This window comes from Lentinula edodes, assembly GCF_021015755.1.
Source record: "Lentinula edodes strain Le(Bin) 0899 ss11 chromosome Unknown C8R40scaffold_6, whole genome shotgun sequence".
Lineage (NCBI taxonomy): Eukaryota > Fungi > Basidiomycota > Agaricomycetes > Agaricales > Omphalotaceae > Lentinula > Lentinula edodes.
Genome location: NW_025764312.1, coordinates 514,236 through 535,749, shown reverse-complemented (window position 1 = coordinate 535,749; position 21,514 = coordinate 514,236). Strand labels below are relative to the sequence as shown.

The 21,514-nt window shown below is 47.2% G+C and overlaps 9 protein-coding genes across 9 annotated transcripts; 4 read left to right on the top strand and 5 right to left on the bottom strand.

Moving 5' to 3' along the window:
• The first annotated feature begins 46 nt into the window (after nucleotides 1-46).
• C8R40DRAFT_1090107 (Mad3/BUB1 homology region 1-domain-containing protein) lies at nucleotides 47-1,633 on the top strand. Its single transcript, XM_046227466.1, has 4 exons — nucleotides 47-600; nucleotides 651-1,251; nucleotides 1,311-1,509; nucleotides 1,561-1,633. Exons 1-3 carry the CDS (start codon nucleotides 86-88, stop codon nucleotides 1,461-1,463), a joined length of 1,269 nt encoding a protein of 422 aa, XP_046089668.1. The 5' UTR covers nucleotides 47-85; the 3' UTR covers nucleotides 1,464-1,509; nucleotides 1,561-1,633.
• Nucleotides 1,634-3,097: 1,464 nt separating this feature from the next.
• Nucleotides 3,098-4,132, top strand: C8R40DRAFT_1090104 (acyl-CoA N-acyltransferase). Its single transcript, XM_046227465.1, has 2 exons — nucleotides 3,098-3,610; nucleotides 3,667-4,132. The coding sequence occupies exons 1-2, from the start codon at nucleotides 3,535-3,537 to the stop codon at nucleotides 3,969-3,971; spliced, it is 381 nt and encodes a 126-aa protein (XP_046089667.1). The 5' UTR covers nucleotides 3,098-3,534; the 3' UTR covers nucleotides 3,972-4,132.
• A 51-nt stretch (nucleotides 4,133-4,183) lies between these two features.
• On the bottom strand, nucleotides 4,184-6,015 carry C8R40DRAFT_772322 (uncharacterized protein). The gene is made up of 3 exons (XM_046236167.1): nucleotides 5,599-6,015; nucleotides 5,126-5,538; nucleotides 4,184-5,073 (listed from the first exon to the last, which is right to left on the bottom strand). Exons 1-3 carry the CDS (start codon nucleotides 5,687-5,689, stop codon nucleotides 4,492-4,494), a joined length of 1,086 nt encoding a protein of 361 aa, XP_046089666.1. The 5' UTR covers nucleotides 5,690-6,015; the 3' UTR covers nucleotides 4,184-4,491.
• Nucleotides 5,893-7,768, bottom strand: C8R40DRAFT_772334 (uncharacterized protein). Its single transcript, XM_046236168.1, has 4 exons — nucleotides 7,379-7,768; nucleotides 6,880-7,324; nucleotides 6,533-6,822; nucleotides 5,893-6,471 (listed from the first exon to the last, which is right to left on the bottom strand). The coding sequence occupies exons 1-4, from the start codon at nucleotides 7,649-7,651 to the stop codon at nucleotides 6,343-6,345; spliced, it is 1,137 nt and encodes a 378-aa protein (XP_046089665.1). The 5' UTR covers nucleotides 7,652-7,768; the 3' UTR covers nucleotides 5,893-6,342.
• A 1,860-nt stretch (nucleotides 7,769-9,628) lies between these two features.
• C8R40DRAFT_1167300 (uncharacterized protein) lies at nucleotides 9,629-10,270 on the bottom strand (the record flags this gene model as incomplete). Its single annotated transcript, XM_046230993.1, has 1 exon — nucleotides 9,629-10,270. One exon carries the CDS (start codon nucleotides 10,268-10,270, stop codon nucleotides 9,629-9,631), a length of 642 nt encoding a protein of 213 aa, XP_046089664.1.
• A 529-nt stretch (nucleotides 10,271-10,799) lies between these two features.
• C8R40DRAFT_1167299 (uncharacterized protein) lies at nucleotides 10,800-11,456 on the bottom strand (the record flags this gene model as incomplete). The annotated part of the gene is made up of 2 exons (XM_046230992.1): nucleotides 10,800-11,148; nucleotides 11,203-11,456. 2 exons carry the CDS (start codon nucleotides 11,454-11,456, stop codon nucleotides 10,800-10,802), a joined length of 603 nt encoding a protein of 200 aa, XP_046089663.1.
• A 552-nt stretch (nucleotides 11,457-12,008) lies between these two features.
• C8R40DRAFT_1159068 (dihydroxyacetone kinase) lies at nucleotides 12,009-13,948 on the top strand (the record flags this gene model as incomplete). The annotated part of the gene is made up of 4 exons (XM_046229830.1): nucleotides 12,009-13,337; nucleotides 13,399-13,529; nucleotides 13,591-13,917; nucleotides 13,942-13,948. The coding sequence occupies 4 exons, from the start codon at nucleotides 12,009-12,011 to the stop codon at nucleotides 13,946-13,948; spliced, it is 1,794 nt and encodes a 597-aa protein (XP_046089662.1).
• Nucleotides 13,949-15,199: 1,251 nt separating this feature from the next.
• On the bottom strand, nucleotides 15,200-17,179 carry C8R40DRAFT_1167297 (uncharacterized protein; the record flags this gene model as incomplete). The annotated part of the gene is made up of 3 exons (XM_046230991.1): nucleotides 15,200-15,675; nucleotides 15,731-15,840; nucleotides 16,980-17,179. The coding sequence occupies 3 exons, from the start codon at nucleotides 17,177-17,179 to the stop codon at nucleotides 15,200-15,202; spliced, it is 786 nt and encodes a 261-aa protein (XP_046089661.1).
• Nucleotides 17,180-17,862: 683 nt separating this feature from the next.
• Nucleotides 17,863-19,279, top strand: C8R40DRAFT_1167296 (uncharacterized protein; the record flags this gene model as incomplete). The annotated part of the gene is made up of 2 exons (XM_046230990.1): nucleotides 17,863-18,727; nucleotides 18,789-19,279. The coding sequence occupies 2 exons, from the start codon at nucleotides 17,863-17,865 to the stop codon at nucleotides 19,277-19,279; spliced, it is 1,356 nt and encodes a 451-aa protein (XP_046089660.1).
• Between the last annotated feature and the right edge of the window lie 2,235 nt (nucleotides 19,280-21,514).

Here is a 21,514-nt window from a genome sequence, read left to right as displayed (position 1 = left end):
TTTGGTACATAGTTGACTCGATCATGTGATGTTCGCGTCAATTTACATTATTTCATTCTATTCACTTTCTCTTGAAGCCTCAGTCATGTCAACAGAAGATGTATTTAGCAGTAGCTCTACTACAATGGTTGACTGCGACGTCCTCGAAGCAGCCAAGGAGAACATCCAACCTTTAGCCACTGGGCGCCGAGTTACTTCACTTTCCTCCGTTCTAGCCACTCCCCATGCTCAAAGAGAATCCAAACTTGTTGCCACCCGCCACAGGCTTCGCATAAACATAGAGATGGCTTTGGAAGACGACGATGATGACCCATTGGAAGCTTACTGTACCCTGGTGAACTGGACGCTTGAAAACTATCCCCAAGGCCACAGTGCCGAATCGGGGTTATTGGAGCTCTTGGAGGAAGCAACTCGTGTTCTCAAAGATGATAGAGATGGAAAATGGAGAGGCGAAATGAAATATCTGAAATTGTGGATGCTTTACGCTAGTTTCGTCGAGAAACCTAGCATCATCTATCGTTTTCTGCTCGCAAATGATATCGGAACGGACTTCGCAATCTTGTACGAAGAATTTGCCGCTATACTGGAGCGAGATGGAAGGTGTGTCCAGGTTCAATTCTTGTCTACAATTCATTGATAGATGTACATAGACGAAAGGAAGCGGATGACGTTTACTGTTTGGGTATTGCTCGAAAGGTGTCGTCCTTGGATCATCTCAAGAGTCGATATAAAGATTTTCAGAAGCGCATGATGTCCTCCGCCTTGCCACCGATTGCTGCTGCTTCGACTGTGCCAAACACGTCTACTACGCGGAGGGCTTTAATCACCACCTCCGCTACATCCACTGACGTGTCTCCACCCTCAACAAGTACCCGAACAAGGTCTCGTAATGCGTCGAATACGCATATGCAAATTTTTGTGGATCCCTCAGGATCCGCTGCCCGTTCTGCGGAGATGGAAGTTAATGCGTGGCCAGACATCGGGACACGTAAGACTAGAGTCAAGGAGAACGTCCCCGAAACAAAGAAGTTATCTGGAACAACACTAAAGCAAACTGGCAAAACGAAGAGGCTGGCGTCTAGTTCATCTGGCTCCAAGATTGTACCCTACAGGGATCCGAGTCCGGATGAGATGCCTCCACCGCCGCCGCCCATCGCTTCTTCTTCGACTTCGCGCTTCCCAAGCACACCCGTCAAAGAAAGTGCTCTCACCGTCCCATCTACTCCCAAATTTACTCCTTTCCGCGATGAGGCGAGTGTAGAACCCACTCATACTTCATATACTCAGGAACTAACATTTGTCCCTCAAAGGATACACTTGTAACGTCATCTTTGGCGGTACCTGACTCAGTTATGAAGCTAAAGAAAGCTGACGTTCAATCTGCGACCCCGACTTCCGAGGCCGAGGCCCTTCGGAAGGATCCGCTCAAGAACTATGATACTGGTGCCAACCAGGAACACTAACCTTCCAAAAGAATGTTATTTGTGGATAGAATTCACGCGCTGCAAGGTATTGATCATACCCCTCTATAACAAAAACACGATCTCATTCGTTGACTAGCAATTTTATATCTATCTTTTAATCTTGTAATCTTTTCATATGTTGTTAATATGTATGTGACTCTCAATCAGTGCTGAAGAAAGTCATCGTTCGAATAAGGCTTGCTTCCATTCCTTGCTTTCTTGTGAAGCCAAATCTTCTGCGATCCTTGCAAGGGACCGTTCGAATTTCCTCAGTTCACTTCTGGACCATGCCGTGTAATCACTTCCTTCCCTACACGCTTAATCCGATCTACCAGTACGTTATAAAAGCTAATGACTCCTAATAACGGCAGGTCCAGCAATCATCATCGAGACTCAAAAGGAAACGTTCCAACGTCGAGAGTACAAGTATGACACGTCTTTAGGTCGTCTTATTCCCGTCTGCCATTACCACGTTGAAGCTTCAAGCTTACTACACTCGAGGTCTCTTCTTATGCGGCTCTTTACAGTTGTATCTGTTGCGGTCTTCGCAACTTTGGTCATGGCTGCACCGTCTCCTGCACGAGGAGATTCCTTGGCAGCTGCAAATGATGCATCCAATCCTGGTACTTCGAAGAGCTCTATACTTAAAGGCTCTGGTTTCATGAAAGACGTTCTCCGCATACATCAACCGACAATATCGACTTATGATGCATTATTCGGGCGAGGAGATAGTTCGGGGTTTGCTGAAAGTGAAGATCCTGCTCTTTCATCTTCGTCTTCGCTGCATGGCAAACAAGAGATGCCATATAAACCTCAGCCACGGCGGAGTATTCGCCGGTGTGTCTTTTTTCAGGTTATCTTTTCCATTTATAAATGATCGTTCTGCCCGGGAGTAGTCATCCATGAATGTACGTTGCCCTCAATATTGAGATGCTTATATTATCATATGCATATGAGAGTACGTTAGGTCTTTTTTCGAGCTCGTGGCCGACTACTGATTACACCTTTCAGTAGCACTGAGTAGGAGTTGACGGCGTCACTACGCATTCGCACGAGCAATTAGACGATTTAGAGTATGTCGCAGTATCCTCTTCGCTATACATTTTCGCAATATTCCATTTCTTGAAATTGGATGTATGAAAAATAGAGAAACTCGGAATTCAAACGTTCAAGATAGAAAGATTCCTCGGGTCGCATAAATAAGAATACAGTACAACCTACTGACCAAAGCAAGGCTCAGCATGCGATGGGATCATCGGAGGGGGAAATGGTTGAGTTAGGAAATGATGTCTTCTACTGTTGAACCACCTATGTACTATGTATACGGTTCGTTGAAGTGACCGATACTAATCGGTAAGTGTCTGAGTATATTATATAGGTAGCCGGGGTGAGGACTAATATGCATGTAATCAGATCAATGCGGCAAGGAAGGACAGCACAGCTACTGTATTTATACATGACTCTGAGGGTATTTATTGCGCGATTGGTGGGCTTGATGCACCTATTCCCCCACTAATGCACGACCCCAATGGCATCACCGGAAAAGAACTGATTACACTAACTTCGAGCGAGTCCAGCTCCGTACGTGTTCGGATATTTCGGAAATCTGACTCCGAAGCTGTACGAAGACTCTTCACGACTTGCATGATGATAGGCGGTAAGTATTAACACCCCTCTGGCCTCCCTTCCATTTAAATTTTGTCACAGTACATCCGCTGACTTGTTTTTCGTTCCTTCAGAAGGAGCACCAGCCCGAGCACACCTTGCCGCCACTACGCGATCACCTTCCTTTCTCTGCGCCTTTGCACTGCTCATCATTTCGATAACAGTTGAGGTCACGACGTTATCCAGTTTTCTTCCAGCATATCTAGACGTGACAGTTGCAGCAATAGCCCTCTTGGTACTGTTGTATCTGTGCTATTCGATATATAGTGCCGTCGGATTTTACATTCAATTTGGCTTGACATGCCTCCGAACTGACTTGAAGAACATACAAGGTCACTACAACCTTTGCCAGGTGACGAGTACTTCGAATGAAAATTCGGAAGATCCAGAACTTGAGGCAACTAGTATGAAAGGCTTCTGGGTGGCAGAAATTGTGTCTCCAGTGACAAATAAAGCAGAAATCGTCGGTTGTATTAGTCTTGGTGAGTAAAACATAGCAGCCCTACCGCTGTCAGCACAATTATCTCAATCCTCATAGGTGATCCCCCCCCTCCTCCGTTCACCTCGGGGCCTGGTACTACCGAACTTCGTCGTATGATAGTCTCTCCTTATCACCGCAGACGGGGTATCGCTCGTGCCCTCATCGAAGCGTGCGAGGCGCATGCGACTACGAGTAAACACAAGTTGACCGCAATAGTCCTGCGAACGACCTTTTACCAGCCTCATGCTAGGCAGCTATATACAAAACTGGGGTACAAAATTGTACTGGAAAAGGATTTTCGTTTTGGTATTGACAATGTTCATGTTTTCCTATACAGAAAGGATTTATTAAACTCGAAATAACTATTGAAATATTGTAGTAACAGTACGAATCGATAATAGACTCATACATCAAGCCTCGATATAGGTCGTAGTAGCAGCGCTATCATTGTCATTGCAAGTGAGTCTTCTTGGTGTGACCGCTTACGCCGCAAGTCTAAACCAGTCCGACATGGGGATTTATGTTCAACGAGTGAACTTCTCAAGAGTCAAGGGTATAGTAAGTTATACTAGAAGCAGCTCTCCCAGATTGTATTGCATGGACTTGATTTGCATGGACGTCGATTACATACCTAAGGCTACTGCTACTACTACTTACTACTATTACTACTGAGGGAAGGGAATGATGGAGAAATGATAATACACTTGTTGGTTAGATTGAACTTCGGAGTGGATGATCTACTACTGACTACAGAATACGATGGACAATGTAAATAATGGAGATCGTCATGCAAGAAGAGAGTACGAGTATGCGTTCATGAAAGAATGGACAAAAACCGGTGGAAGAGTCATGTCAAGCCATACCAAAAAGACGCTTCAAATATCAACGTCTCGCAACCCTCTTTCTTTCCCTGCCTCCTAGCCCATCTTCTTCAACGTCCATTGCTTCAGAAGCCAACCCAAGGTTCACGTTCAAACCTAGGCTGTGGTTGGTGCTTCTGGTACTCCTGGTCCGTCTCCTGGATCCCACGCCTAGGTGACTATGTATAAGTGGAGGTGTCCCGCTAGGTGTAGAGGTCGAGCTTCCAACGGAAGTAGGCGACGAGGACGTTGAAGACGAATCGAGCATCATCATTACCGCATGGCGTCGTTTCGCTCCGGCAGTGACAGCCGGGACGTGGTCTGGGAAAGACGACAATGTCGATAATAATGGTGGAGACGAAGAGGCCACCGACGGAAAAACCGCATGATCTTCGGAGACAAAGTTGAACGTTGTGGGGTTGTGAAGAGCGGAGCGATCGACGGAGGGCACCAGTGGACTAGAGGGTAGAGAAGAATCACCCTTGGTCTGTGCCTGCGTACGAGACAACTTGTTGTGAGCCCGCTGTGCTTGTCGCAGCGTAGCGGGTGGCGGAGAGGGTGATTGTGATTGCCCGGGTAGGTCAGACGCGTGATTAGTTATGAGCTGAATAGAACAAAGAGTCAGCAAATACAAATCTACAAAAATTTGATGCTACCTGTTCCCTCGCTGATTTGGGTTGGATCGAAGGCTTAGATCCCGTTATAGGTTTGGCCGACGGATTAGCCGCTGTCGCAGAGCCAGCAGTATTCGCAGTCGAAGTAGTAGCTCGTTCCCGTTCCCGTTCCCTTTCCTCTTCTTCGTCTTCTTCCTCTTCTCGAGACTTGATCGCTTCCATGCGGGCCTCTATCCAGTCCATGACCTTTCCTATAGTCATGCCTTTGCCCTGAGAGGACGATGGTGTGGTTGAGCTTGTTTCAGAGCAATGGTTCTGTGTATGCTCGATTCCCTCGACCGAAACACCTTGCTGAATCATCAACAAAATATCATTGCACGCACTGGCATAGCCAGCGTTGTACGCTCTCTTCGAAGCATTTCGAGAGGATCGGTACAGTGTAGTGATACTCAGCGCTGCAGCTGCAGAGAACCAGTCAGATTAGATTGATTAGTAGATGAAAAGAAAGGTAATACCTTTGAAGTTATTCAGCAGATCTTTCTCAGCATTCTGGTACGGGCTCGGTAGGGAGCTAGCAAGTGTAGTTAGATTAAGAGAAGAATCCATTGGTGCTGTCAATGGAGCGGTGTCGTGGTATAAGAGAGAACAAGCCAGAAAGTGCCAAAAACAAATGAAAGAGCTCGGTCAGGGCTGCGAGTTGCCCGTGAGAGGCAAAGCACGTGAGATAGCGCGTAACGCGTCTATTCGGCGTCTATAGAACATCGCGTCTCTTACATAGCGTTTCTTCATGTTATCCACTGTCAACGTTTCAACACTGGCACTTCATTCGACATGAATTAAGGATGAATAGTATGTATACCAGCCAATTTTTGAATCATCAAGACAGCCCGCACTCTTGAACTTGGGATGATACTTATTTATGTATTGTGACAGGTGAGGAGAAGTAATATCATGTAGAGGCGCATTGAGGCGCAGTCTCTAGTTGAGTGCTTTAGTAAGACACGGTTCAATTTTTTGAGTATGTTTCGATTGCATTCGCCCCGAAAGGATCTAGAAAACGGTGACTTTGGAGACCCGTACAACCTGGAATATTTGTACAATGCATTGTTTGCCTGGCCATTCCCCTCTATGATGACTATACAGAAGCTACTATAAGAGCTTGCAGACCCTTCAAGGATGCAAGACCAAGCTGAGAGTAGTGTTTCTTATGCAATTAACAGTAAACGGTAGTCGTCCTAATCCACAGCAGTAAGGTATATCTATTCCTTCTTAGGGGCAAAAGGATAATCCGTGTATCCCTCTGGCGTATTACCGTCAGGGACATAGAACGTGTTCCTGTCATATGCATTGAGCGGTATGTTGTGTTCTAAACGGTAGGGAAGATCGGGCTAAGCATAACAACCAATCAGCAACGGCCCAACGGGAACAAGAGATAAACGAGTATCTTACATTCGCTATGAATGGTCTCCCGAAAGCAACGATATCACCTTTCTCATCTGCCGACTGAATGGCATTCTCCCGGGTAGCACCTCCGGCACTGATCAGCCACCTCGAATTCCCTTCCTGAGTCCAGACCTCACGAATGAAATCGTTGTTCTCCCACTCAGGCAGGTCTGTTCGAATTTCGAAACCATCTATACGAGGCTCGACAACGTGGATATAAGAAAGGGCGGGATGGGCTTTCTTGAGTTGTTCAACGAAGTATCGGAACGTTGGTTTAGGGTCCTTCATTCGCATTCCTGTGACACACGATTTCAGTCTTCACATGAGTGAGTTCAACAACCGAAATTTCTAACCTTGGAACGTGCTCCAGGGACTGAGCCTTATTGCAGCCCTTTCTGGACCAACGGCCTTCACTATCGCGTCCATCACCTCCAATCCAAACCTCGCCCGGTTTTCTATGCTTCCTCCATATTCATCTTTCCTGTCATTACTTACATCCTGCAGAAACTGGTCAACCAGATACCCATTGGCACCATGAACCTCCACTCCGTCAAATCCTGCACGCTCAACAGCATTTTTTGCACCTGCCGCGAACCATTCTATGTATTGTTTGATCTCAGAGATAGTAAGGGGCCTTGGCTTCTGGGGATCCTCGGGACTCATGGCAATGTTTGACGCGGAGACATGGTCGTAGGGGAAGTCGGACTCCATGCCTGGCTTTCCTGGAACAGAGGGACGTCCTATTGCCCAAAGTTGAAGATAGATATAAGAGCCTTTGGCATGGACGGCGTCAGCGACCTAGTGGAATAAGATCAGAAAAGATCGTTCAGATTTTTCAGTGCAAGTACTAACCTCCTTCCACTTGGCAATCTGTTCCTCGTTCCAGATGCCAGGAACATGAGCGTAGCCTCCAGCCTGATGCGAAATCAGCGTCGCCTCAGTTATGAGCAACGTTCCGGGGATACTTCCTCTTTGAACATAATGTTCGATGACAATGGGATGAGGGACATGTGCTGCGTTGACACGCATACGCGTGAGGGGAGCCAGCGCAACGCGATGTTTTAGGGACATCTTCCCAACTTGCGCCGGCTTGAATAGCGCCGATAGGGAGGGAGTAGAGACCATTTTGCGTCTTTCGAGCTGTCAGTGATGAGTTTGAGAGCGGAAGCGGATGTTTGAGTGAAGTATTAGAGGGTTTTCCGTCGCACTTAAATACTTTCCCGGCGCAAATCCATCTGACAAACATCGTGTAATCTGCATGACAAAAATTAGGACTTTCTCATAAGGTGAAAATATTAGCAATCTCAACAATGAGTAATCCATCTATAGGATGTAATATAAGTGACTAACCGCTTATTGTAAGTACCTCCTGATGAGGATGAAGAGAAATCCTTAGGCCGCCGTGTATAGCCGTGCATGTAGTCGAGGCTTTTGCCTCACCCTGTTACCATTCGACAAAAGCAACCTTCGCCCTTCCGAACCTTTAGTACGGTATGGGGATGCGTATAATGTATATAACGATACCTCCCGGAACAAACTCATGGATATCATTCCAGGATATAGCCTTAGTGAAGGATCGAAACGACTCGGACAAGTCCGACTTGAAAAACTTGAATTCATTCGGTGCCGATACATCCATCCGTGTAATCTTGGAAGTAAGGGATCTTGGGTGGATGGTCTATTGTAGTTAGGCATTGAAGGGCATTGAGCAGTTTCAAAAAGATATGAGGCGATAGCACCAAGCGGGCTAGAGTCCAGTAGATTTGTTGGAAAGCACTGTCATGGTTCAAGTTGACTTCTGCTTCTATCTGATATCATGGAAACAGTGGAAAACTACGGATCCGGACGAAATCGAAGACTGTAATAACAGGACCTTTCCCTGCTCGAGATAAGAGAGATTCCGTTCTAATTCACTTGAAGCCATGTCGAATCATGCTGGTACAAGCACAAGATCAGTAAGCGCCCGCGAGCACTGCTTCCTCCTCAATGATCATCTCAAGGTGGGTCTAGGTTAGTCAGTGGGTTCTACGGTGTGATACTCTTCAAGATCCCACTATCTTGAACCAGCAGATAGCTGTAAAGCATGAATCTTGAGAACCCATTTCCCGTAAAATTACTAACATAACTCCGACTTCAATACCCACCCCAAAAATGAAGGATAAGATCTTTTTTTCCAGGCGACAATCATGTTTCTTGAGCCAAGGGATTCTCCTTAAATTGTCATACGTACATGCAAAGGGGGACACTTATACTGGCATTATACACCTTATCCAGGGACTGATGGGGACGTCGGTAGTGGCAATTACACACTTACTAAGACCGTATGCAGCGGTCTGCAGCGGTACAACCAATATCGGCGCCTTGATTGGTGGTACAATAGTAAGTCGATGGCATTCCTTTCCCAAATCATTCACTTCGAAGTCGTGCTAACAAAGTGTTTCTTTCATCCTACTTGCCACGGTGATCTCTTGAGTGTCAGGGCCTTCGTGATATCTCGTAGTTGTCAAATCCGCCATTAGGAAGCAAGTACAACAGCCTATCTTGAACCCGCTTATGCAAGGCGGGAACTTTGCGGGGTGTTATTACCCGATTATGACTTTTCCTAAGCAAAATCAGTGTACTTTGAACGGGAGATCTGACCAGTTTGGTTAGTAATAACAGCACCCCGAAACTCTACAGTGTGAAGCGGTTTTTTTTTACTCCAAGAAATAAACATGAAATGACATCGTTAACTTCTCCTAGCGGTTATGTAGAAGTCACAATTTCTACCGAAATGCCATGATGCACACGGAGGACACTGTTGATATTGTTGTACTGATCTGTGAGTTCCTTACACTGAGAAAAAGTTTGGAACGAAGAAATTATCAACGATCTTAAACTTGGTCTTCAGTACTTTGCATTTTACATATCCGTAGTTACATACAAAAGATCGAAAAAAATCATACAAAGAGAATTGTCCGTAGAAAGTACAATCGTAGCCTGTTGTTAGATGCTTCATCTGCAACCTGTTCCGCGCCATACCGTCTCTTGCTTTCCTCTTTCCCAAATTTGCCGATGTTACAGTGCAACGGCGCAACAAGAATCTAAGGCATGAATAATTCTTTACTGAGAATGAACGTCCTCCGCAGAGGAGGTAACGGTGTCTGGCTGAATGACGAGCGAGTCACTGTGAGAAGACGCATGGTTGAGAGCGCGAAAAGGGTTGTGTGTACTGATCTTCAATCCACTGACAACGCCGCCGTCATTGAGGTGATTAAGTTCGCCTGGATAAGGCGCACTCGTCGCATGCGATTTCGCGTTTCCGACAAGAAGTTCATGAAAGAGTGTGGAGTCGTGGGGTTCATGATTGTAATCCAAATCGTGATGACTAGATTTACTGTTCGATTCCTCGATATCGGGACGGATGTAAGTTACAGCGGCGGGAACGTTTGTATGATCAGGTCGACCGCCGATGAGCTCGATACTTGGATGGACGTCAACGACAAGAGCAGATGCGTGAAGGGCGTGTTCTGGTTGTTGAACGCTGTCGTTCTCGACATCCAGGTGAATGTCGGGGGAAGAAGCGATTGCGTGGAGATCGTGATTGAGTTGGCTGCCAGTAACCTCTACGTCGAGGTGAATAGCAGCAGGAACGTAAACGGCAATGCGAATTGGAATAGCGCGAGTTGGTGAGGCAGATGCGAAAAGAAATATCGCAATGCTGACTGCAGAAATCTTTCGAAGGAAGGGTAGCGTGGAATACATGGTGGATGTCGTATAGTTCGTTACGGGTAACACAGATCCTGGTGACACTCGCGTATATCAGAAATAAGGCACGAGAAAAATTGGGCAGTGGGTAGTTGGTAGCCGAAAGTGTGTGTACAGTCGCTTTTTAGAATGTATCGTAATTGCAGCCGTTGCCCACGAATGAGGTGGTGAGCAGGCGGGATCTGAGACTTGGTGTGGCTCTGACATAATTTATCTGAGTTCTGTTTAAGGTCGGGGAGAACCTTGAAGGGGCTGCTGTCTAAGGACCCGGAAGTACGGGCAATGTCTTGGAAAGGTGTTCAGATTCAGACCTTGGATTAAATTTTGCCTCCGTTAAACGCGTACATGTTGAATGTTCAAAGATGGTGTGAAGGACTGCACGGTATAATGCTTTGTTGAATGCTTGAGGAGGAGCGAGAGCGTCTCATTAAGCACTTCAATGAGCCCGACTTGAAGTTGAGGCTGTCCATAGCGCACCATAAATAGAGAACACGGGAGGGATCTGGAAAAGTGACATACTGAAGCGTCAATCGAACTCAGCTGCGGTAGAATAGTGTGACAATCTCCACTGACGCATCGCAGCTTGTATGGACGGTGTAGACTGCCCCAACGCTCTATTCATAGACTTTTCATAGACTTGAATTCTAGTCTTCGTTTTGCGCTGAAAGATTCGATTAAACACGTTGATAGGTGTTGGTGAACGATGGCAGCGATTGGGGCCATTCTTAAATCTTGTTGGTCCTAATTCGCCATCAGAGATGAGCATCGTAAGCCCAAGCGCAATCGAGAAATATAGCGCTGTCGTCTTTTTTGCCTTCCATCGTTCATAGTCGTATTTCATCAACCGAATGAAACACTCACTCCTCCTTTCTCTACTACGACGGCAGTATACGGTTCCTCAAAGGCACGCTCAAGAACACCGTGAAAACCAGGTCTGATATTCGTCGAACGCCGTGCCACTGTGGCCATTCTTGTACGAGTGATGTGTTGATGTGCGGGTTTCAGATAGCGCGAGGTTAGGTGCTTCGAATGTAATGGCGAAATTCAACTCTGGAGGTGGATTCTGTGTAAGGGTGGCATAGTGGTGAGCACGATCCGTTCCAACGTGCATTCGGTGAATTGAGAGGTGCATGCCGAGTTCGGAAGAGGCCGAGTTCGGAAGAGGTCGAGATGATACGTGCATGTTGGGTATTCAACGAGTTAAAAGTTAAAGTAACCGAAGATGGCAGCAAAGCGTGGGGATTTGTTTTTATTATTTCTCTCGCTTGCAGCACGAATTTACAATTAGCTGCTGAACTTGAATCTGACGTTGAAGGGAGTTTTCATGGACCGTGCGTGCTTTTCAGTTTGTGCTTACAAGTCTCTGAAATCTTTTTCATTTAGGGATAACTATGACCATAAAATGTTGACTGGGATGGCTTGAGATACCACGAAGTAGACAGCACAACTTCCCGCCTGCGGTCCATCGAATACGCGTACGGCGACGTTTTCTCCTGATGTTATCGATTCCATCAGATTAGATAAGGGGGCCGACACTGGTTTACTAGTTTTCTCTTTAGACCTTACACATTCCCGAGGGCCAGCTGACTTTCTCGTCAAGTGTCACACTTACAGTATACTTGAATAGCGTACTGGCAAATTCCTAACCTATCTCTATAACTCCCCACTATCTATCCTTCCCCCTACCTCCCGACGAAACTTACTAACTTCAAAACTTGACGCTATAGAAGCTTGGATGGCCTCGAAACACTTGATCAATTCGCCTTCCACCCTCGTTATCGAGTCACTCGAGGGCCTTTGCTTGCTCAATCCCGATTTGAGACTGGATAAGGATGCTAGAGTGCTCTTCAGGCCTTTATCTAGCAATTCATCTCAGAAAGTTTCTCTCATTTGCGGTGGTGGCTCAGGCCACGAGCCTGCTCACGCAGCTTTCGTCGGGAAAGGACTTCTCACTGCCGCTGTATCCGGAAGTGTCTTCGCAAGTCCTAGTGGAAAACAGGTCAGGCGAGCGGTCGAATTGGTGCATCCGCAAAATTCGAGTTCGGGCAATACTGAAGAAGGAGCGGGAACGTTGATCATTGTCAAGAACTATACAGGAGACGTACTGAACTTTGGACTGGCCAAAGAAGCATTAGGCTCATATCCGGCATATGCCAACTCAGTTCGTTTCCTCACCGTCGCTGACGATGTTGCTGTCCCTCGTTCTCGAATCACTCTTGTTGGACGACGGGGGCTTGCTGGAACTGTCCTGACGTACAAAATTATTGGTGAGTTGGCTGCGAGGGGTGCGAGTTTAGATGAAGTTGAGAAAGTTGGTCAATACGTGGCGGAGAATCTGGCTTCCATCGGTGTCGCCACCGGCCATTCACATGTACCTGGAACCGAGCGGGGACAGGATGTATTGGGAGAAGACGAGATTGAAATTGGTATGGGAATTCATAACGAACCAGGGGTTCTACGTCTCCACGGTTCCAGCGGCCTTCCGCCTCCTTTATCCGAAATTATGCCTCGTCTCGTTAATCTGTTGACTGTTTCCCAAGAAGAAGATCCTGAACGAGGCTGGGTCTCATTCGCACCTTCCGCCGATGTGGTGTTGATGGTGAACAACCTCGGTGGCCTATCACCCCTTGAACTCTCCGCTGTGTCTGTAGAGGCCACAAAAGTCATATCGGACAAAGGATTGAAAATCAAAAGAGTGCTGTGTGGGACGTATATGACAAGTTTGAATATGCCGGGGTTCTCTCTGACTTTGTTACAGCTGCCGAGTGCAGGACAAGAGCCAAGTCAAGATCTGCTTCTCTCTCTTCTTGATTCTCCAGCAGAAGCTTCTGGTTGGGGCTGGGTTTCTAGCAGAGCACCTATCCCCTTATCTGACCAGATAGTTTCAACCCCGTCATCATCCACGTCTGTGTCTACTACCAAAACTACCTCGTCAAATGATGAAGGCGCGAGACAAGTTGTTGAGGTTATCAGACGCGCCTGCAACGCTCTCATTCATGTTGAGCCTGAATTGACACGAATGGATACAGTTGCAGGAGATGGTGATTGCGGATTAACGTTAAAGGTGGGTTTCTCATGTTTGTTGTGTCGAGTCTTGAAGATATATCCTTAAGCATACTTTCTAGGCCGGCGCCGAAGGCGTACTATCACTCATCCAATCCAATGAAATAAATGGTCATGATCTTCCAACAACTTTCATCGCGATCGCTGGTGTTGCCGAGGACAAGATGGGCGGAACAAGCGGAGGGTTGTATTCGTGAGTTCTATCACTTCCCTCTCATCTTGGATAGGTCATTGATATGCTACGTCGCTCGTAGCATATTCTTCTCTGCACTCGCTCAAGGACTACGCTCTTCTTCTTCAACCCCAGAAGTCAACTGGCCTTCAGCATTGAACCACGCCCTTACGAAACTGTACACCTACACTCGTGCACGCCCTCCATCGCGTACGCTCGTCGATCCTCTCGATGCTTTCGTGAAGGGTCTATCTACAGACAAAGCTGATTTTTTTAAGTCGTGCGAGAAAGCACAAGAAGCTGCTCGAGCCACGAAGGGGATGCAAGCAAAGGCAGGGAGGGCTGTATATGGAGGTGGAGAGGAAAGCGAAGAGGAGATGGATCCGGGTGCGTGGGGAGTAGCTATTTTGTTGAAGGCGATCATCGGTGAAAGGAGCTGAGGATACTGTTTCGTCAGAAACAATTTCGACAATTAGCTTTCATATGTGCTTCCAAGGGCGAGCAAGGTTGGCGTTGCGGTGGATTCGGAAAGAAGCACATCTCCTCTGCCTCCTGATTCCCTTGCAATTTCGTCGTTTCGCATGGAAGAGTTTTGCAGCAGATAGCAATAATTATGATACATTCCTGACAAACGTCAAACCGGCTGTTTCCACTAATTGCATGCGCTATTGCAATATCTCCAACTCTAATGGCCCACCACCGTCTCCTTATGTGCCGTGCCCGTGCCCTGACCCTCATAAGAAACATTCTCCTCTTTCAAGAGGTTCCGTCATGGAATTCAATTTATAGCACGCAGGTTGGCCTTCTCGAACGCAATAGTAATAGTGCCCTGCACAGTTGTGTGCGCTGACCCAGCCTTTCGATTTGGTCGTCCCACATCTATGTATCCGGGACATCAATGATCAAGCTGGACTAGACAGGATATTTATTTTGCTTACTCCTCGAATGTCCCTTCAAGATACTGTCGCTCACGACCATTGCTACAAGTCCTGCTTTGCCTGCTGTTTGTCTTTGGAGGAATTGTCAAGTTATCATCCGTTGCCATTTGTTTTGGTTTTTTTGAACGTTGCCTGCCCTGGTTTCCTCCTGGTTTAGATGTCTGCTTGTGATATTGACCCGCCTCCGCTGATTGCAACATCGAGATGAGGAGTAATGCAATAACGAGCAACGAAAAGGCAGCCTTGGGAGTATACATATTGATCCTGAGGAGACCGGATTAGATTATAGAAGGGTGAACATGATTCAGACATGCGTACTGAAGTTGCGGGGAGTCCAGCTCTACACCGTTACAGTCTGAGTCTAGCTTGAACCCTAGCAGCTTTTATACGCTGCACCGCTAGACCGACCTCCGTCGGCTGGTACGACGGGGTGTAGGGCACAGTCAGGTACCATTGAAAATTCCTCCAAACGAACCTTAGACCTTTATGTATTGCATCAAACCAAGTGTTTAGCATCCTCCATTTTAATATCGTTCTGTACTACATATGAATATCATATGCTTTATCCCGGAGAGCAGTCGGCGCCGTCATAGACTCAGCATAACATCTTGGGGCTCAAGAGGGCTCAAGTTTCTTGAATCTGATATCAATGACAAATACATATGGTCGACGGTTCAAAAAATTCCGGGAGTGAAGCGCCGTTCGATCGTGTGGCTCGACGCTGAAAAACAGAAAAGTATAAATTGTACCTTTTCAGTATCCCCTCGCGCTTGCTACTGTTCTTCTCACATCTTCCCATCCCTTCCCATCACCCGTCACTTCGAACACATCAAGACCCTCTCTCTCCAAGGAGTGAAGACGTTCAAGAATAATTTCGAAATACTCCAAGTCGTTTGAGAATTTGAGGGAGGTTGTACGCTCCAGTTTGTTTATGTCTCGCAAGGTGTGGAGAACGGCTTTTTTCTCCTTATAACCTTCGAAAGTGACTGATATGCGCAATTCAGTCATCCGCCGCACTTCCGCTGCCGCTGGAGCTCTAACATCTCTGAATGTCATAGGAGGTGGATGCAACAACAATAGTGCCATGTTCTTCGGACAGCTTTGAGCAACCGCAAACGTATCGTATTCCCCAACGAAAAGAACAATAGCGTCGCCATTCGAATATGTATCTCGCCAGTGTCCTTGTGTGTCTTGGAACCCTACTCGGACAACTTGATTGGTGTAAGGTTCTTGATTCGTATACATTGCGTCAACCTCGAGCCTGTAGGGTTAGAGCTTACTTACCTCCGCCGCGCATCTCCAGCCGCGCAGGTGCATAACTTGGAGACACCAATGGCAACGGACCGGCAGCCGCATTGATGTTGATGAGAGCAGTGGCGACAAGTAAGCATCTTCTGAGGCAGAAAAACATCATATACAAGTGACGAGTTGTGTATAGAGAAGTGACTAATGGTGAAGAAGGAAGTAGAAGTGGATTCGAAGTGGTACTTTAGTCAGAATCATTGTTTAATATCATCCTCACATACCACGAAGGAAGAAGAAGATTCAAAGCTCAGAAACTAGAAGAATAAAATTTGACCAGCAAATTAATCCTGCCTCTTTGCGGGCGGGCGATGTGCTTATTCATAATGTTAGCCTTTTGTGAGGAGCAAATGCCGACTACATACCGTGTTTTCGTTTTCTTAACAAGTTGTTGACCATTTTCCGTTTCCTACGAGCTTTTTATATCACATCATCTAGGGCTGTGCTGACATAGTAACAGATAGTAACCCGTTGGGGACACGCATTTTTCTCACTTGCCTGATGATCTTCTTTCATCGGTTGGACTTTATGAAATTTGTAGGCTTATATCACACGAAGATGAGAAATGAATGCTTATTTCAGTCGACATTGAGCAAAGATTGTAGAAGCAGAAAACTTGTGGCAGCTTGTGGCACTGGGGAAGTTTGTGTAAGATGTGGGAAGGGACAGGTAGAGTGCAGGATTGGAGTCAGAGTCACCGTTCGATGAAGGATGATTGTCTTATATGGGGCAAAGGTATACGCTGGTATCCGCCGTCGAAACGGACAGAGACAACAAGAAAATTTTACACGGGCGCTTGTTGTTCAAACGTTCCGAGAGAAGGCCAGAAGGCAGCAGAGCTGTCTTCTCAGAGGATAAGATAAGATGTGGCGATGAGAGCGGGCGCTTATCGCCTTTGAACTACACTCTCATCGTCGAAATCCATCTCTTAGCTCTTTTGTGTGAGCCCACCCTCCCTTCCCTCTACTACTCTAGTGTCTAGTCTTTGGACAAAGACGCTCCAGGCTCAGCCAAACCGTGTTTCGTGTGTTTTCCCACCCGAGCGGGGCTGTGCCCCAGGCAAACCTCTTCTACTATCATTGAGCACTTCCCAGTGCTTCTGGTATTCTATATCGAGCTCGTTTGAGCGAATACTTATCTTATTCAAGGTGAATTGATGCTGAAACAGCCTCGAAAAATTATTCCTTGCAAGCGCCTAATTATATACTTGCCAATTTCGAATGATCCTCACCTTCTATGCTTTGCAGTGGCCTCTGATGGCCTTGGATGCAGATGGCTCTGGTGCAGCTCAATAGAAGTAAACCGTCGTACATTGTAGACCTTTGTAGACACTCCGAGAAAATGCAAACTGAATTCGTTCTCATACCCAGCCTGTGGCGGTCGTTGGAATCGCCCGAAAGCCAGGTAACCGTAAATTTTGGCAGGAGGCATGATTGGGTTTGGAGGTTAGGCGCCAATTACGACGGGCTTCTTTTATTAGTAATTACTCACTAGCTTTGTCCTCCAAGTTTCAAGCTTCAACGTTCAACGTTCAACTGCCATTCAGAAATTCTCCTTTGTTCTAATCGTCCTTGTGGTGCGAATTCAGGTGAATACTCGATAAACACGAGGCGCTTAGAACGCCGCGACGTTGCTCTCTTAATTTGGTTTTCGATGATTTGAATGCAACCACCAGGTAAGTTGAAAATTGCGACTTGATATGCGGTTGAAACTTATTCAATCAGTCAAAGCTTTAGTAGAAATTAAATTTACGATCCTTCCAGCTTACATGCGTCCCAGGATTTCCTGAATGTCCCCTTGATTTTATTTTCGATATTGGCATGGTCGAAAAGACGATGGGGCTTTCATACTCTATGAACTGGGGAGGAGGAACCACGGCCGAAGGACAGCCGGGGCCCACGCTATACATGTGTCAAAAAGATAACGCTTGATCCAGATCTTGGCATTGTTGTGTGCGGGAATGCGATATAGGGGGGGTTTCACGCAGGGTTTCACGCGCGAACCTGAATCCCGCTTTTCTTTCTTTCCAACTTCCATCCTTCCATACATAATATACCCCCAGCTGCCTTCAGGCGACTGTTGTATATCTCCTCCGCTCATTGACTCGGGCACTCATGTTATCAATAGGCGGTCTAAAGGCCCGTCATGTCCAATTAATCGCGATATCCATTTTCGTCTTGTACATGTATTACACCTACGTGGCTTTCAACCGTTCGAACCAATTCGCCAATTCGCAATCGAAATGGATAGACTACCCCGCATCTTCGAAATCTCCTTCCCATTTCTCACAAGTTCCGAATAATTTATCATTTTCCGCCCAAGTCGGCACAGTTCGAGAAACTTCGCCTTTTGCTCACAAGGAACATTCACGCACCCTAGGAACCGGTGGTCTTTTTGTTATATCGCTTAAACGCGTCGAGAATCGACACAAGCAGATGGAATCGCTTGCTCGGGCCCTTGATGTGGATTTTTCCTTCTTCGATGCCACAGATTACAAATCTTCTGGTGTCTATGGTTTAGAGAGACTTGAGCGAATCCTTGACCGCATACGGTGGCAACGAGATCGCCTAGACGAAGAGGATGTCAACGACGATACCGTGGTAGCTGGCAACCACCCGAAGCCTTCGGACACCAATCCCAATATGATACTCGATGCATTCCCGTTTCAATGGTCCAAAGATGCTCTTGAAAATCTAGCTGATCCCTTAGCGAACGAGCTGGGTATTTCCGGGGCTGATTATTGGACGTTGGAGTTGGAGCGTTTGTACGCAGGCGAAGACTTGGACGAGGCAAAAGTTTGGGAAGAGCAGCATCCGATGCCCTCTTTTTGGCAGGATGAAACGTGGAGAAAATCGCGGGAAGCTTGGGTGAATCCTTCTTTTGTCAGAAATTCACTAGAGACGACTCAACACCTAACGCTCGCTGAAATCGCTTGTACCGATTCGCATATGCGTGCTATCCGAGAAATTGTACGAAGAAGTAAGTGCGTTTTTGTCAAAGCGACTGGATTTACTAAGTTCAAGTGACAACTCTTTTTCAGAACTTGACTCTGCCATTATTTTTGAGGATGACATCGACATCGAATTTTCCATTGAACGAATCCTTCGACACGAATGGTCCTTCCTACCCTCAACCTGGGATATCCTCTACCTTGGACACTGCTGGTCGGGCACCGAACCCGACCAACCTCTCATCGACCCAAAAGCAACTTACCTCCGCAAAACTCGGCACACCCTATGTAATCACGGCTACGCCGTCTCCCTTCGAGGCGCACACAAACTCACTCGATTCCTTCGTTCTCCTGATTTCGCTTATTCACGGCCGGTAGACCATCTTATCAAGGATTTGATACAGATGCATTATTTGGAGAGTTACACGTTCGTTCCAGCGCTGGTTGTGCAGACGAAGGAAGATGAGAGTCAAATCAGGATGGGTCAAACGAATAGTGCATGGAAGGATATGAGTGGAGAGTGGCTTCTGGATTCGACGAGGGAGAGGATAGCAATGGTTAGGAATTTGACCGGTGGATGAACACAACATTGCTATCAGAAATCATAGACTAGACGTCATTGACTATTCTATGTAAGTAACCATGACCATGACAGGAGCCTTCAATCAGTTTTAGATACTCTAAAAGGCACGTAGCACTGACGTTACTTCGTAATGTATATCCTTTGGTATATGTATCACCTATTACGTTAAAAATCATTATGTACACATCCCATTACCGTAGATTACCGTTTGACTTTGACGAGCAAGGACCTCCTACATGCCTAAGAAGATTCTACGCCTCCTACCCGTGCCCAAAACATGACCTCCTTGAGTCTCACAATTTCTCTCCAAGTGCGTTCTTCCCATGTCGAATGACCGACACTGGTATACGGAAGGAAGGGTTTTTCGGATTCGAGAGAAGTGTCGGTTCCATTTTCCTCCGCGATTGCGCTTGTTTCTTCGACTCTTTTGGCTGCATGATGGTCAGTTTCAATTTTGTCCGTCGTGATCGCCGTCATCCTCCCCGCGTCCGCCACTTCAGCTCCTCCGGTACCTTCCACTTCCGGCTTAGTAGAACCTGTACTTGTGTTGCCTATATCCATTTCGGCACCGATATTTTCTTCTCTTTGTATCTGCCCCTCGACGCCTGCATTTGACGGCTTCAATTCTACCGTTCCTTCCGGCTGGGGTACTTCTGTTACACCATTCGTCCCGTTGCTAACTTCCTCCTGCTCCTCCTTTTCCACCTTCTCAACTACCTTTGTCTCCACAGCATCTATCTCCCCTTCTTCTTTGATTACCTCTGTACGAGACATGTCTATTGCAGGCGGTCCAGGAGATGTGGAAGGTTTCCTTGTCGACATCGGTCTAGGTCCCCGAGTAACAGCACGTCTCGGTAACGGTGGAGGAACACCGTCTGTTCTATTGCTAGGCGTTCCCGGCCTAGATGATACAAGACCCGTTGCATTCGAAGGTGTGCTAGGCCTAGAAGGTGGTTTATTAGTATTAGAAGGCGTCCCAGGTCTCGAGCCTGTGCTCAATCCGCCAATAACCGGGGTTGAAGGCCGTGAATCCGGTAAAGGGAGTTTGAAAGGTTCTTGAGCCACTGCAGGAGTAGGCGAATGAATAGGGGAGTTGTGTGCTGATGCGGAGAATACAACTGTATGGATGGGATCTTCTTGACCTTCCTCAGGGAGGTCAGCGTTCGCTTCGGAAGTATGAGCGGGAGGTTCAGTATCGACTTGAGAAGTAACCTCTGCAACAGGTTTGAGCGCGGTAGGCGCAGATGACTGCCGGCCGCGACCTTCGCTCCTTTTTGGCAACGGGGGAGGCGCACTCGTTGTTGAAGTCCCGCTTCCCGTGCTGACCCCCGCCCCATCTTCAGATGGCGGATCTTGCTGAACCGAAGCTACGGATGGATGAACAAGCGGTTGGGGAGGTGGAAGCACAGGAAGTTTCTTCTCCTTCTCCTCCGCAATAGGCGTGCTAGGTCTACTACCCGACTGGCTCCCGCCACCCCAAGAAGCAGCTCTCTCACTCAAAGACTCCAACGTCCCCCACAGACCACGTTTGCGTGGTGGGATGGGTGGAGCAGGTCCCGAAGTTGATGTGTTCGATGTATGAATGTGGGGAGCTTGAGACGGGTGTGTAGGCGGTGGATCTGGCATAGTTGAGGAGGATCCTATATTAGGGTTGGTTGAAGGCAAAGGCAAACCCGACAGTGTGTTAGAAACAGGGACATCTTCCTCCCAGACCTTCTTAACGACACCACTTCGCACGAACGCCCATATCTCGCAAGTGGCTCGGAGACGGGTGAGGCACCAGGTCGAGGTGCAGAGAGGATATATAGACCCTGTGTTTGTCCCCGTGTTAGTGTTAGTACCCGCGGCACTCGCTGAGCCATTGAAGCCCGCGCCAGTAGCAGTAGATGTACTGGGTTGGGTAGAGGATGATTGGGAAGAAAACGAAGGGGCGAAAGAAGGTTGGAAAGATGAAGATGGCCTTGAGACCTTGGTCGGAGATCCAAATGGAGACTGGGAGACGGTCCCGGATCGACCTCGACGTGTCGGCACCGATTGGGTCACAGGTGGATGTGCAGGAGGATGGGGAGGAAGGGTAGGCGCATGCGAAGCAGTCGAGTTCATGGAAGAAGATTGCGTGCTGTTACTAGTTGAAGCCGAGGTCGAGGATGCGGAGTTGGAGGTTATTCGAAAGACATACACCTGTTCCGGCATTATCTGGCCCTGCGCAATTTCATTGGAACCAACACCGAGG